This window comes from Strongylocentrotus purpuratus, unplaced genomic scaffold, assembly GCF_000002235.5.
Source record: "Strongylocentrotus purpuratus isolate Spur 01 unplaced genomic scaffold, Spur_5.0 spur5_scaffold_18, whole genome shotgun sequence".
NCBI classification, from domain to species: domain Eukaryota; kingdom Metazoa; phylum Echinodermata; class Echinoidea; order Camarodonta; family Strongylocentrotidae; genus Strongylocentrotus; species Strongylocentrotus purpuratus.
Window position 1 is genome coordinate 25158888 of NW_022145603.1, and position 13860 is coordinate 25172747.

General features: G+C 41.5%; 1 protein-coding gene across 5 annotated transcripts in view; it reads left to right on the forward strand.

Moving 5' to 3' along the window:
• The window catches only part of LOC583635 (DNA ligase 1), a 67707-nt gene that overhangs the window by 35216 nt on the left and 18631 nt on the right, over positions 1 to 13860 (forward strand). For 4 of the 5 annotated variants that reach the window (XM_030989593.1, XM_030989590.1, XM_030989591.1 and 1 more), the window contains exons 6-7: positions 7135 to 7267; positions 10768 to 10946. In XM_030989593.1, coding sequence (XP_030845453.1) covers positions 7135 to 7267; positions 10768 to 10946 — 312 coding nt within the window. Of the gene's footprint in view, positions 1 to 7134; positions 7268 to 10767; positions 10947 to 11938; positions 12326 to 12771; positions 12906 to 13430; positions 13610 to 13860 lie in introns of all 5 variants that reach the window. The other variant, XR_004064766.1, reaches the window with a different exon arrangement.

Below are 13860 nucleotides of genomic sequence, written 5' to 3' on the forward strand. Positions count from 1 at the left end.
TGTTTGAGAAGAGTGCAGAGAGCTGTGTGATGTGGGTGCATGTACACCCTTTACCACCAGCTGATATAAGATTACACCTGCGTGTACGGTGGGAAGGTTGTCACATTTGAGATGAGTGCATGAGCTGTGTGATGTGGGTTCACCACACCCTTTGCCACCAGCTGAAATATGATTACATTTGTGTGTAAGGGGGGGGGGGGGGTTGTCATGTTGAGATGAGTGCAGAGAGCTGTGTGATGTGGGTTCACGACACCCTTTTACCACCAGCTGATACATGATTACTCTTGTGTGTAGGGGGAGGATTGTCATATTTGAGAAGAGTGCAGAGAGCTGTGTGATGTGGGTTCACGGCACCCTTTTACCACCAGCTGATACAAGGTTACTCCTGTGTGTAGGGGGGGGGGGGGGATCGTCATGTTTGAGAAGAGTGCAGAGAGCTGTGTGATGTGGGTGCATGTACACCCTTTTACCACCAGCTGATATAAGATTACACCTGTGTGTACGGTGGGAAGGTTGTCACATTTGAGATGAGTGCATGAGCTGTGTGATGTGGGTTCACCACACCCTTGCCACCAGCTGAAATATCATTACATTTGTGTGTAAGGGGGGGGGGGGGGTTGTCATGTTGAGATGAGTGCAGAGAGCTGTGTGATGTGGGTTCACGACACCCTTTTACCACCAGCTGATACATGATTACTCTTGTGTGTAGGGGGAGGATTGTCATATTTGAGAAGAGTGCAGAGAGCTGTGTGATGTGGTTTCACCACACCCTTTTACCACCAGCTGATATATGTTTACACCTGTGTGTAGGGGGGGGGGGTGGTGTCTTATTTGAGAAGAGTGCAGAGAGCTGTGTGATGTGGGTGCATGTCACTCTTTTACCACCAGCTGATATAAGATTACACCTGTGTGTACGGTGGGAAGGTTGTCACATTTGAGATGAGTGCATAGAGCTGTGTGATGTGGGTTCACCACACCCGTTTACCACCAGCTGATATATGTTTACACCTGTGTGTAGGGGGGGGGGGGGGGGTGGTGTCTAATTTGAGAAGAGTGCAGAGAGCTGTGTGATGTGGGTGCATGTATACCCTTTTACCACCAGCTGATATATGATGACTTTTGTGTGTAAGGGGAGGGGGTTGTCATGTTTTAAAAGAGTGCAGAGCTGTGTGATGTGGGTTGACCACACCCTTTTACCACCAGCTGATATATGTTTACACCTGTGTGTAGGGGGTGGGGGGGGGGGGGTGGTGTCTTATTTGAGAAGAGTGCAGAGAGCTGTGTGATGTGGGTGCATGTACACCCTTTTACCACCAGCTGAAATATAATTACATTTGTGTGTAAGGGGGGGGGGGGGTTGTCATGTTTGAGGTGAGTGCATAGAGCTGTGTGATGTGGGTTCACCACACCCTTTTACCACCAGCTGAAATATGATTACATTTGTGTGTAAGGGGGGGGGGGGGTGTCATATTTGAGATGAGTGCAGAAGGCTGTGTGATGTGGGTTCACGACACCCTTTTACCACCAGCTGATACATGATTACTCTTGTGTGTAGGGGGAGGATTGTCATATTTGAGAAGAGTGCAGAGAGCTGTGTGATGTGGTTTCACCACACCCTTTTACCACCAGCTGATATATGTTTACACCTGTGTGTAGGGGGGGGGAGGTGGTGTCTTATTTGAGAAGAGTGCAGAGAGCTGTGTGATGTGGGTGCATGTACACCCTTTTACCACCAGCTGAAATATAATTACATTTGTGTGTAAGGGGGGGGGGGGGGTTGTCATGTTTGAGGTGAGTGCAGAGAGCTGTGTGATGTGGGTTCACCACACCTTTTACCACCAGCTGAAATATGATTACATTTGTGTGTAAGGGGGGGGGGGGGTGTCATATTTGACATGAGTGCAGAAGGCTGTGTGATGTGGGTTCACCACACCCTTTTACCACCAGCTGAAATATGATTACATTTGTGTGTAAGGGGGGGGGGGGGGTTGTCATATTTGACATGAGTGCAGAAGGCTGTGTGATGTGGGTGCATGTTCACCCTTTTACCACCAGCTGATATAAGATTACACCTGTGTGTACGGTGGGAAGGTTGTCACATTTGAGATGAGTGCATAGAGCTGTGTGATGTGGGTTCACCACACCCTTTTACCACCAGCTGATATATGTTTACACCTGTGTGTAGGGGGGGGGGGGGGGTGGTGTCTTATTTGAGAAGAGTGCAGAGAGCTGTGTGATGTGGGTGCATGTACACCCTTTACCACCAGCTGATATATGATGACTTTTGTGTGTAAGGGGGAGGGGGTTGTCATGTTTGAAAAGAGTGCAGAGCTGTGTGATGTGGGTTGACCACACCCTTTTACCACCAGCTGATATATGTTTACACCTGTGTGTAGGGGGGGGGGGGTGGTGTCTTATTTGAGAAGAGTGCAGAGAGCTGTGTGATGTGGGTGCATGTACACCCTTTTACCACCAGCTGAAATATAATTACATTTGTGTGTAAGGGGGGGGGGGGGGGGGTTGTCATGTTTGAGGTGAGTGCAGAGAGCTGTGTGATGTGGGTTCACCACACCCTTTTACCACCAGATGAAATATGATTACATTTGTGTGTAAGGGGGGGGGTGTCATATTTGAGATGAGTGCAGAAGGCTCTGTGATGTGGGTTCACGACACCCTTTTACCACCAGCTGATACATGATTACTCTTGTTTGTAGGGGGAGGATTGTCATATTTGAGAAGAGTTCAGAGAGCTGTGTGATGTGGGTTCACGGCACCCTTTTACCACCAGCTGATACAAGGTTACTCCTGTGTGTAGGGGGGGGGGGGGGATCGTCATATTTGAGAAGAGTGCAGAGAGCTGTGTGATGTGGGTGCATGTACACCCTTTTACCACCAGCTGATATAAGATTACACCTGTGTGTACGGTGGGAAGTTTGTCACATTTGAGATGAGTGCATAGAGCTGTGTGATGTGGGTTCACCACACCCTTTGCCACCAGCTGAAATATGATTACATTTGTGTGTAAGGGGGGGGGGGGTTGTCATGTTTGAGATGAGTGCAGAGAGCTGTGTGATGTGGGTTCACGACACCCTTTTACCACCAGCTGATACATGATACTCTTGTGTGTAGGGGGAGGATTGTCATATTTGAGAAGAGTGCAGAGAGCTGTGTGATGTGGTTTCACCACACCCTTTTACCACCAGCTGATATATGTTTACACCTGTGTGTAGGGGGGGGGGGGGGGTGGTGTCTTATTTGAGAAGAGTGCAGAGAGCTGTGTGATGTTGGTGCATGTACACCCTTTTACAACCAGCTGAAATATAATTACATTTGTGTGTAAGGGGGGGGGGGTTGTCATGTTTGAGGTAAGTGCAGAGAGCTGTGTGATGTGGGTTCACCACACCCTTTTATCACCAGCTGAAATATGATTACATTTGTGTGTAAGGGGGGGGGGGGTGTCATATTTGAGATGAGTGCAGAAGGCTGTGTGATGTGGGTGCATGTTCACTCTTTTACCACCAGCTGATATAAGATTACACCTGTGTGTACGGTGGGAAGGTTGTCACATTTGAGATGAGTGCATAGAGCTGTGTGATGTGGGTTCACCACACCCGTTACCACCAGCTGATATATGTTTACACCTGTGTGTAGGGGGGGGGGGGGTGGTGTCTTATTTGAGAAGAGTGCAGAGAGCTGTGTGATGTGGGTTCACGACACCCTTTTACCACCAGCTGATACAAGATTTCTCCTGTGTGTGGGGGGGGGGGGGATCGTCATGTTTAAGAAGAGTGCAGAGAGCTGTGTGATGTGGGTGCATGTTCACCTTTTTACCACCAGCTGATATAAGATTACGCCTGTGTGTACGGTGGGAAGGTTGTCACATTTGAGATGAGTGCATAGAGCTGTGTGATGTGGGTTCACCACACCCTTTTACCACCAGCTGATATATGTTTACACCTGTGTGTAGGGGGGGGGGGGTGGTGTCTTATTTGAGAAGAGTGCAGAGAGCTGTGTGATGTGGGTGCATGTACACCCTTTACCACCAGCTGATACATGATTACTCTTGTGTGTAGGGGGGATCGAGGATTGTCATATTTGAGAAGAGTGCAGAGAGCTTTGTGATGTGGGTTCACGGCACCCTTTTACCACCAGCTGATACAAGGTTACTCCTGTGTGTAGGGGGGGGGGGGATCGTCATGTTTGAGAAGAGTGCAGAGAGCTGTGTGATGTCTGTGCATGTACACCCTTTTACCACCAGCTGATATAAGATTACACCTGTGTGTACGGTGGGAAGGTTGTCACATTTGAGATGAGTGCATAGAGCTGTGTGATGTGGGTTCACCACACCCTTTGCCACCAGCTGAAATATCATTACATTGTGTGTAAGGGGGGGGGGGGGGTTGTCATGTTTGAGATGAGTGCAGAGAGCTGTGTGATGTGGGTTCACCACACCCTTTTACCAGCTGATATATGTTTACACCTGTATGTAGGGGGGGGGGGGGTGGTGTCTTATTGAGAAGAGTGCAGAGAGCTGTGTGATGTGGGTGCATGTACACCCTTTTACCACCAGCTGATACATGATTACTCTTGTGTGTAGGGGGGATTGAGGATTGTAATATTTGAGAAGAGTGCAGAGAGCTGTGTAATGTGGGTTCACGGCACCCTTTTACCACCAGCTGATACAAGGTTACTCCTGTGTGTAGGGGGGGGGGGGGGATCGTCATGTTTGAGAAGAGTGCAGAGAGCTGTGTGATGTGGGTGCATGTACACCCTTTTACCACCAGCTGATATAAGATTACACCTGTGTGTACGGTGGGAAGGTTGTCACATTTGAGATGAGTGCATAGAGCTGTGTGATGTGGGTTCACCACACCCTTTGCCACCAGCTGAAATATCATTACATTTGTGTGTAAGGGGGGGGGGGGGGTTGGCATGTTTGAGATGAGTGCAGAGAGCTGTGTGATGTGGGTTCACGACACCCTTTTACCACCAGCTGATACATGATTAGTGTGTAGGGGGAGGATTGTCATATTGAGAAGAGTACAGAGAGCTGTGTGATGTGGTTTCACCACACCCTTTTACCACCAGCTGATATATGTTTACACCTGTGTGTAGGGGGGGGGGGGGGTGGTGTCTTATTTGAGAAGAGTGCAGAGAGCTGTGTGATGTTGGTGCATGTACACCCTGTTACCACCAGCTGAAATATAATTACATTTGTGTGTAAGGGGGGGGGGGGTTGTCATGTTTGAGGTAAGTGCAGAGAGCTGTGTGATGTGGGTTCACCACACCCTTTACCACCAGCTGAAATATGATTACATTTGTGTGTAAGGGGGGGGGTGTCATATTTGAGATGAGTGCAGAAGGCTGTGTGATGTGGGTGCATGTTCACTCTTTTACCACCAGCTGATATAAGATTACACTGTGTGTACGGTGGGAAGGTTGTCACATTTGAGATGAGTGCATAGAGCTGTGTGATGTGGGTTCACCACACCCTTTTACCACCAGCTGATATATGTTTACACCTGTGTGTAGGGGGGGGGTGGTGTCTAATTTGAGAAGAGTGCAGAGAGCTGTGTGATGTGGGTGCATGTACAACCTTTTACCACCAGCTGATATATGATGACTTTTGTGTGTAAGGGGGAGGGGGTTGTCATGTTTGAAAAGAGTGCAGAGCTGTGTGATGTGGGTTGACCACATCCTTTTACCACCAGCTGATATATGTTTACACCTGTGTGTAGGGGGGGGGGGGGGGTGGTGTCTTATTTGAGAAGAGTGCAGAGAGCTGTGTGATGTGGGTGCATGTACACCCTTTTACCACCAGCTGAAATATAATTACATTTGTGTGTAAGGGGGGGGGGGTGTCATATTTGACATGAGTGCAGAAGGCTGTGTGATGTGGGTTCACCACACCCTTTACCACCAGCTGAAATATGATTACATTTGTGTGTAAGGGGGGGGGGGTGTCATATTTGAGATGAGTGCAGAAGGCTGTGTGATGTGGGTTCACGACACCCTTTTACCACCAGCTGATACATGATTACTCTTGTGTGTAGGGGGAGGATTGTCATATTTGAGAAGAGTGCAGAGAGCTGTGTGATGTTGTTTCACCACACCCTTTTACCACCAGCTGAAATATAATTACATTTGTGTGTAAGGGGGGGGGGGGGTGTCATATTTGACATGAGTGCAGAAGGCTGTGTGATGTGGGTGCATGTTCACCCTTTTACCACCAGCTGATATAAGATTACACCTGTGTGTACGGTGGGAAGGTTGTCACATTTGAGATGAGTGCATAGAGCTGTGTGATGTGGGTCACCACACCCTTTTACCACCAGCTGATATATGTTTACACCTGTGTGTAGGGGGGGGGGGTGGTGTCTTATTTGAGAAGAGTGCAGAGAGCTGTGTGATGTGGGTGCATGTACACCCTTTTACCACCAGCTGATATATGATGACTTTGTGTGTAAGGGGGAGGGGGTTGTCATGTTTGAAAAGAGTGCAGAGCTGTGTGATGTGGGTTGACCACACCCTTTTACCACCAGCTGATATATGTTTACACCTGTGTGTAGGGGGGGGGGGGTGGTGTCTTATTTGAGAAGAGTGCAGAGAGCTGTGTGATGTGGGTGCATGTACACCCTTTTACCACCAGCTGAAATATAATTACATTTGTGTGTAAGGGGGGGGGGGGATTGTCATGTTTGAGGTGAGTGCATAGAGCTGTGTGATGTGGGTTCACCACACCCTTTTACCACCAGCTGAAATATGATTACATTTGTGTGTAAGGGGGGGGGGGTGTCATATTGAGATGAGTGCAGAAGGCTGTGTGATGTGGGTTCACGACACCTTTTACCACCAGATGATACATGATTACTCTTGTGTAGGGGGAGGATTGTCATATTTGAGAAGAGTGCAGAGAGCTGTGTGATGTGGTTTCACCACACCCTTTTACCACCAGCTGATATATGTTTACACCTGTGTGTAGGGGGGAGGGGGTGGTGTCTTATTTGAGAAGAGTGCAGAGAGCTGTGTGATTAATATCCAATTGAATTACTTAAACAATTACTTACAATTCAATATCTGAATTGTATACCCTACAAATTTCATATTTCCTTCCGTTTATCCTTTACCTACTAGGGAAACGGTTCCGAATTACAAGGCACTGTGAAATATGTTCTGCATCTACTGATGACATGTCAAAGCATCTTGAAAGGACACACAAACTGTCAAAGGAGGAAAGGCAGAAATATATATTGGCTGCACGTGGCAGGTAATTTTTTTTTGAGGGGGGGGGGGAGGGGGGTGTTCTCATTTCAAGAGCAGGTACTTTGTATATTCTGAAGATACATGTAGGTGTAATAATACATAATGTTTTGCATTTTTTTGGACATTTTTTGTGATTGTAATTTGTGATCATGTGAGAGCATTATTAATATAACTGTAAAATGGATAATTACAGAATCCATCAATTGTAAGAGAATTTGTTGATTAGATTAAGAATTAGAACGTTGTGGAGGTCTAAAATCACACAAAAGTAACAGTACCCAAAATGGGGAATGTCCACCTACATGTATGCATTTTTGGTCAAGAATTATGAAGGATGATTTGGTTCAATATCATGATAAAGAGATCATTTTATTTGTACTGTATAAGAAATTTTGTCATGATATTGTAATCATAATTATGATCCTTTTGTTTGTGCTTCATGAGAAAATTCAGAAACACACACATTTTCAAGCATGACAGTTTGATTTATCGTATGATTTATTTAATGTTTTACATATTCTTTTTCCACAGAGTCCCCATTAGAAGAAGAGCAATGATTGAGAATCCAAGTTCCGGTAAAAAGCAAAGCAAAAGAGAAAAACTGTCCATTGTGCGAAGGAAAACATTATACTTCATTACTGAACCACCTCAAATCCAAACATGGACTTGAGGCCAATGAAGCAAAGGAAATCCGTAAGAGAATGAAACAAGGTAATCCTTTATTGATATGTTGTTACATTCTGTCTTGCTGTTGCTTAAAGGCATCGTTTAACAATGTTATATCTGAGATGCAAGGCCCTACATGTTATCAGTGTCTGTGGTATGGTGTAATATTGAAACCCTAAACAAATTTGCGCTTCAAAATGATCATGAAGTGTCATTAAACAGTAAAAATCTTTGAGTGACCGGTTTTATCATACTCGTTTTTCCCCAATAGATTGTATTGTCATGAAAACCGTTAGGAAAAAAAAAAAATTGATTGGGATTTTTAATCATAAATATCTTGATAATCAGACAGCGATCGGCTTGTAAAAGTCATGGGGTTCCTGACTGACCTAAAGGTTTATAATTATAATACAGCATGAGCTAAATCCAAGATTTTATTTACTGAGCAGAAGACGTGTTGAGATTTTTCTCATGGTCATCTCAGAATAATGAATAAATAAGTTATACTTTTGATTTTATTTATTTTTGCAGAGTCTTAAAATGACTTCTCCAGTTTAAATGATTTAAAGAATTGGCCAGGGTAAGTTTTAATCCCATATCATGATTAATGTACAAGTGTATTATTTAAATGAGTGTGTGTCTGCTACATTCCCAGAATTACTTAAATCACATATTACAATTTTTCATGCCTTATCTGAAATGTATACCCTACAAATTTCAATTTTCCTTCTGTTAAAAGTTTTTATTTTATCCTACACTACTAGAGAAACAGTTCAGAACTACAAGTCGCTGTGAAATATGTTCCGCATCTACTGATGACATGTCAAAGCATTATGCAAGGACACATAAACTGTCGAAGGAGGAAAGGCATTATACTTCATTACTAAACCCTCTAAAATCGAAACAAGGAGATGAGACCAATGAAGCGAAGGAAATCCGTAATCATAAATCTAAGGATGAGAAGTTGCATCCTGTATATACTGTGGAGACAAGTAAATCTTTAGATGAAAGAGAAACAGAAGATTGGGATCCAAAAAATGACATTGATGCTCCTGTAGAGCTGTTTACTTCTGATGACGGTTCAAAAGAAGCGGATGTGACACAAAGTGGTAGCCAAAAATCAGCTTCCAGCGTCAGGAATAAGGGTAAATTATGTTTGGAGTTTATTATTTGTATTTGGTACTCTCTTCATCTTTTAACAAGCATCCACCTGCATATCCATTGCTTAAGCCTTTGTTGCTTTCACTATTGTAAAGCATGTCATTAAAGTGTCTTTGCAAACCAGGAAATACAGTTTACAAACTGATATGTATCTGTTTAAAATCTTATTTACTGAGCATAATTTTATGGTTATCTCAGACTAATGAATATACGAGTTATGATTTTATTTATTATCACAGAGCCTTAAAATGACTTCTATTGTTAAAATGATTATTAGAATTGGCCAAGGTCAGTTGCAATTGCATATCATGATTAATGTCCAATTGAATTACTTAAACAATTACTTACAATTCAATATCTGAATTGTATACCCTACAAATTTCATATTTCCTTCCATTTATCCTTTACCTACTAGGGAAACGGTTCAGAATTACAAGGCACTGTGAAATATGTTCTGCATCTACTGATGACATGTCAAAGCATCTTGAAAGGACACACAAGCTGTCGAAGGAGGAAAGGCAGAAATATATATTGGCTGCACGTGGCAGGTAAAACATTTTTTTTTTGGGGGGGGGGGGTGGGGAGGAGGAGGGGGGTGATCTTATTTCAAGAGCTGGTATTCTGAAGATACATGTATGTGTAATAATTATATAATATTGACTGGCCTTGAGGGGTATATCAGAAATATTGACCAAGCTCAGATCATATTGCCCCGAGTCGAAAGACGAGGGCAATATGGTCTTAGCGCGGTCAATATTTCTGATATCCCCCGAAAGTAAAGCCAGTCAATATTTTTATTGTTATCCAAATCAGACATCTAGAGCAAATACAGAAATCCACCATGACAATCTCAAGAACTGAACAAACTTTGTCAAACCAACACTGTGCATCCAGTGCTTGACAAAATTTTCGATACACTGCAAACAGTGTGTATTTGGTGTGATTATTACGTCACAATGGAGTGCGCGCAAAGTGCGCAGGTTCTCGTACGCATAATAGATGCGCAATGAAAATGCTTCACGGTCAATACAAGATGCCCGGATACAAGACCGTGGAAAATACCAAGGTATATTTTCACTCGTCTCTACACACGCAAAGTCAATACGCGCAGGGAGACCAAGGAAAATACAAAGAATATACCCCTCCGTTCCCACTGCTAGTGAAAACTAGGGCAATACGGTTTTCTAAATGACCAGCTCAGATGTCTGATACGGGTAATAATACATAATGTTTTGCATTTTTTATTGATATTTTTTGTGATTGTAATTTGTGACCGTGTGAGAGCATTATTAATATAACTTTAGTATGGATAATTATTGAATCCATCAATTGTAAGAGAATTTGTTGATTAGATTGAGAACTAGACTGTTGTGCTAGTCGAAAATCACACAAAAGTAACAGTATAAAAAATGGGTGAATGTTGACCTACAGGTATATATGCATTTTGGTCAAGAATTATGAAGGATGAATTGGTTCAATATCATGATAAAGACATCATTTTATTTGTGCTGTATAAGAAATTTGTCATGATATTGTAATCATAATTATGATCCTTTTGTTTGTGCTTGATGAGAACATTCAGAATTACACACATTTTAAGGCAGGACAGCTATGCTGCTATGATACTTAGATTTATTGTATGATTTATTAAATGTTTTACATATTCTTTTTCCACAGAGTCCCCATTAGAAGAAGAGCAATGATTGAGAATCCAAGTTCCGGTAGAAAGCAAAGCAAGAGAGAAAACTGTCCGTTGTGTGAAGGAAAACATTATACTTCATTACAAAACCACCTTGAAACCAAACATGGACTTGAGGCCAATGAAGCAAAGGAAATCCGTAAGAGAATGAAACAAGGTAATCCTTTATTGATCTGTTGTTACATTCTGTCTTGCTGTTGCTTAAAGGCATCGTCTAACAATGTTATATCTGAGATGCAAGGCCCTACATGTTATCAGTGTCTGTGGTATGGTGTAATATTGAAACCCTAAAGAAAAAATTGCACTTCAAAATGATCATGAAGTGCCATTAAACAGTAAACATCTTTGAGTGACCAGTTTTTATCATACTCGTTTTCCCCAATAGATTGTAGTGTCATGAAAACTGTTAGGGGGGGGGGGAATTGATTTTGATTTTTAATCATAAATATCTTGATAATAATTAGACAGGCGATCGTCGTGTAAAAGTCATGGGTTCCTGACTGACCTAAAGGTTTATAATTATAATTACAGCATGAGTTAAATCCAAGATCTTATTTACTGAGCAGAAGATGTGTTGAGATTTTTCTCATGGTCATCTCAGAATAATGAATAAATAAGTTATACTTTTGATTTTATTTATTATTTCAGAGTCTTAAAACGACTTCTCCAGTTTAAATGATTAAAATAATTGGCCAGGGTAAGTTTCAATCCCATATCATGATTGATATGGGATTGATACGGTTCGAGTCCCGCCGCGGCACTATTGTCCTTTGGCAAGACATTAATTGATCTACATTTGCCACACTCAACCCAGGTGAGGTAAATGGGTACCTGGTAGGATTATTCCTTGAAATGCACTGTGCGCTGATAAGGCTGCCGGAGCTAAAGCTAGGGTAATAAAGTCCAAAGCTCTTTGGAAGCGCATAGAGATGTTATTTCATGACGTATTATGCGCTATACAAGAACTGAACTATTATTATTATTATTATTGATGTACAAGTGTATTATTTAAATGAGTGTGTGTCTGCTACATTCCCAGAATAACTTAAATCGCATATTACAATTTTTCATGCCTTATCTGAAATGTATACCCTACAAATTTCAATTTTTCTTCTGTTAAAAGTTTTTATTTTATCCTACACCTAGTAGAGAAACAGCTCAGAACTACAAGTCGCTGTGAAATATGTTCTGCATCTACTGATGACATGTCAAAGCATCTTGCAAGGACACATAAACTGTCGAAGGAGGAAAGGCAGAAACATTATACTTCATTACTAAACCCCCTAAAATCCAAACAAGGAGATGAGACCAATGAAGCGAAGGAAATCCGTAATCATAAATCTAAGGATGAGAAGTTGCATCCTGTAGAAACTGTGGAGACAAGTAAATCTTTAGATGAAAGAGAAACAGAAGAATTGGATCCAAAAAATGACATTGATGCTCCTGTAGAGCTGTTTACTTCTGATGGCGGTTCAAAAGAAGCGGATGTGAAACAAAGTGGTAGACAAAAATCAGCTTCCAGCATCAGGAAAAAGGGTAAATTATGTTTGGAGTTTATTATTTGTATTTGGTACTCTCTTTGTCTTTTTAAAAGCATCCACCTGTAGGCCTACATTCATTTGCTTAAGCATTTGTAGCTTTCACTATTGTAAAGCATGTCATTAAAGTGATTTTTTGCAAACCAGGAAATACAGTTTACAAACTGATATGTATCTGTTTAAAAACTTATTTACTAAGCATAATTTTATGGTTATCTCAGACTAATGAATATACGAGTTATGATTTTGATTTTATTTATTATCACAGAGCCTTAAAATTACTTCTATTGTTAAAATGATTATTAGAATTGGCCAGGGTCAGTTGCAATCGCATATCATGATTAATGTCCAATTAAATTACTTAAACAATAACTTACAATTCAATATCTGAATTGTATACTCTACAAATTTCACATTTCCTTCCGTTTATTCTTTACCTAATAGGGAAAACGGTTCCGAATTACAAGGCACTGTGAAATATGTTCTGCATCTACTGATGACATGTCAAAACATCTTGAAAGGACACACAAGCTGTCGAAGGAGGAAAGGCAGAAATATATATTGGCTGCACGTGGCAGGTAAACAAATTCTTATTTCAAGAGCAGGTACTTTGTATATTCTGAAGATACATGTAGGTGTAATAATACATAATGTTTTGCATTTTTATTAACATTTTTTGTGATTGTAATTTGTGACCATGTGAGAGCATTATTAATATGCCTGTTAAAAAATCAATACGGATAATTACAGAATCGATCAATTGTAAGAGAATTTGTTGATTAGATTGAGAATTAGAACGTTGTGGAGGTCTAAAATCACACAAAAGTAACAGTATAAAAAAATTGGTGAATGTCCATTTTTGGTCAAGAATTATGAATTGAAATTGAATTATGAATTGGTTCAATATCATGATAAAGAGACAATTTTATTTGTGCTGTATAAGAAATTTGTCATGATATTGTAATCATAATTATGATCCTTTTGTTTGTGCTTTATGAGAACATTCAGAATTACACACATTTTAAGGCAGGACAGCTATGCTGCTATGATACTTAGATTTATTGTATGATTTATTTAATGTTTCACATATTCTTTTTCCACAGAATCCCAATTAGAAGAAGAGCGATGATTGAGAATCCAAGTACCGGTAGAAAGCAAAGCAAGAGAGAAGACTGTCCGTTGTGTGAAGGAAAACATTATACTTCATTACAGAACCACCTCAAATCCAAACATGGACTTGAGGCCAATGAAGCAAAGGAAATCCATAAGAGAATGAAACAAGGTAATCCTTTATTGATATGTTGTTACATTCGGTCTTGCTGTTGCCTAACCCTAAAAAGACATGGTCCATTTTTATTTGCTCTGGACCGTAAACTTTCCACCTCCCTGGAATCCCAGTTCTCTGCCATAAAGTCAAAATAAACTAGCCTGTAAGGTTTCATATCCATCTTAAATTGATTTGGAATTAAGCTAGTGGTAGGATGTTGAATGATTGTTCTAGACTAATGAGATGTAGTCTATGTCCATGTATAC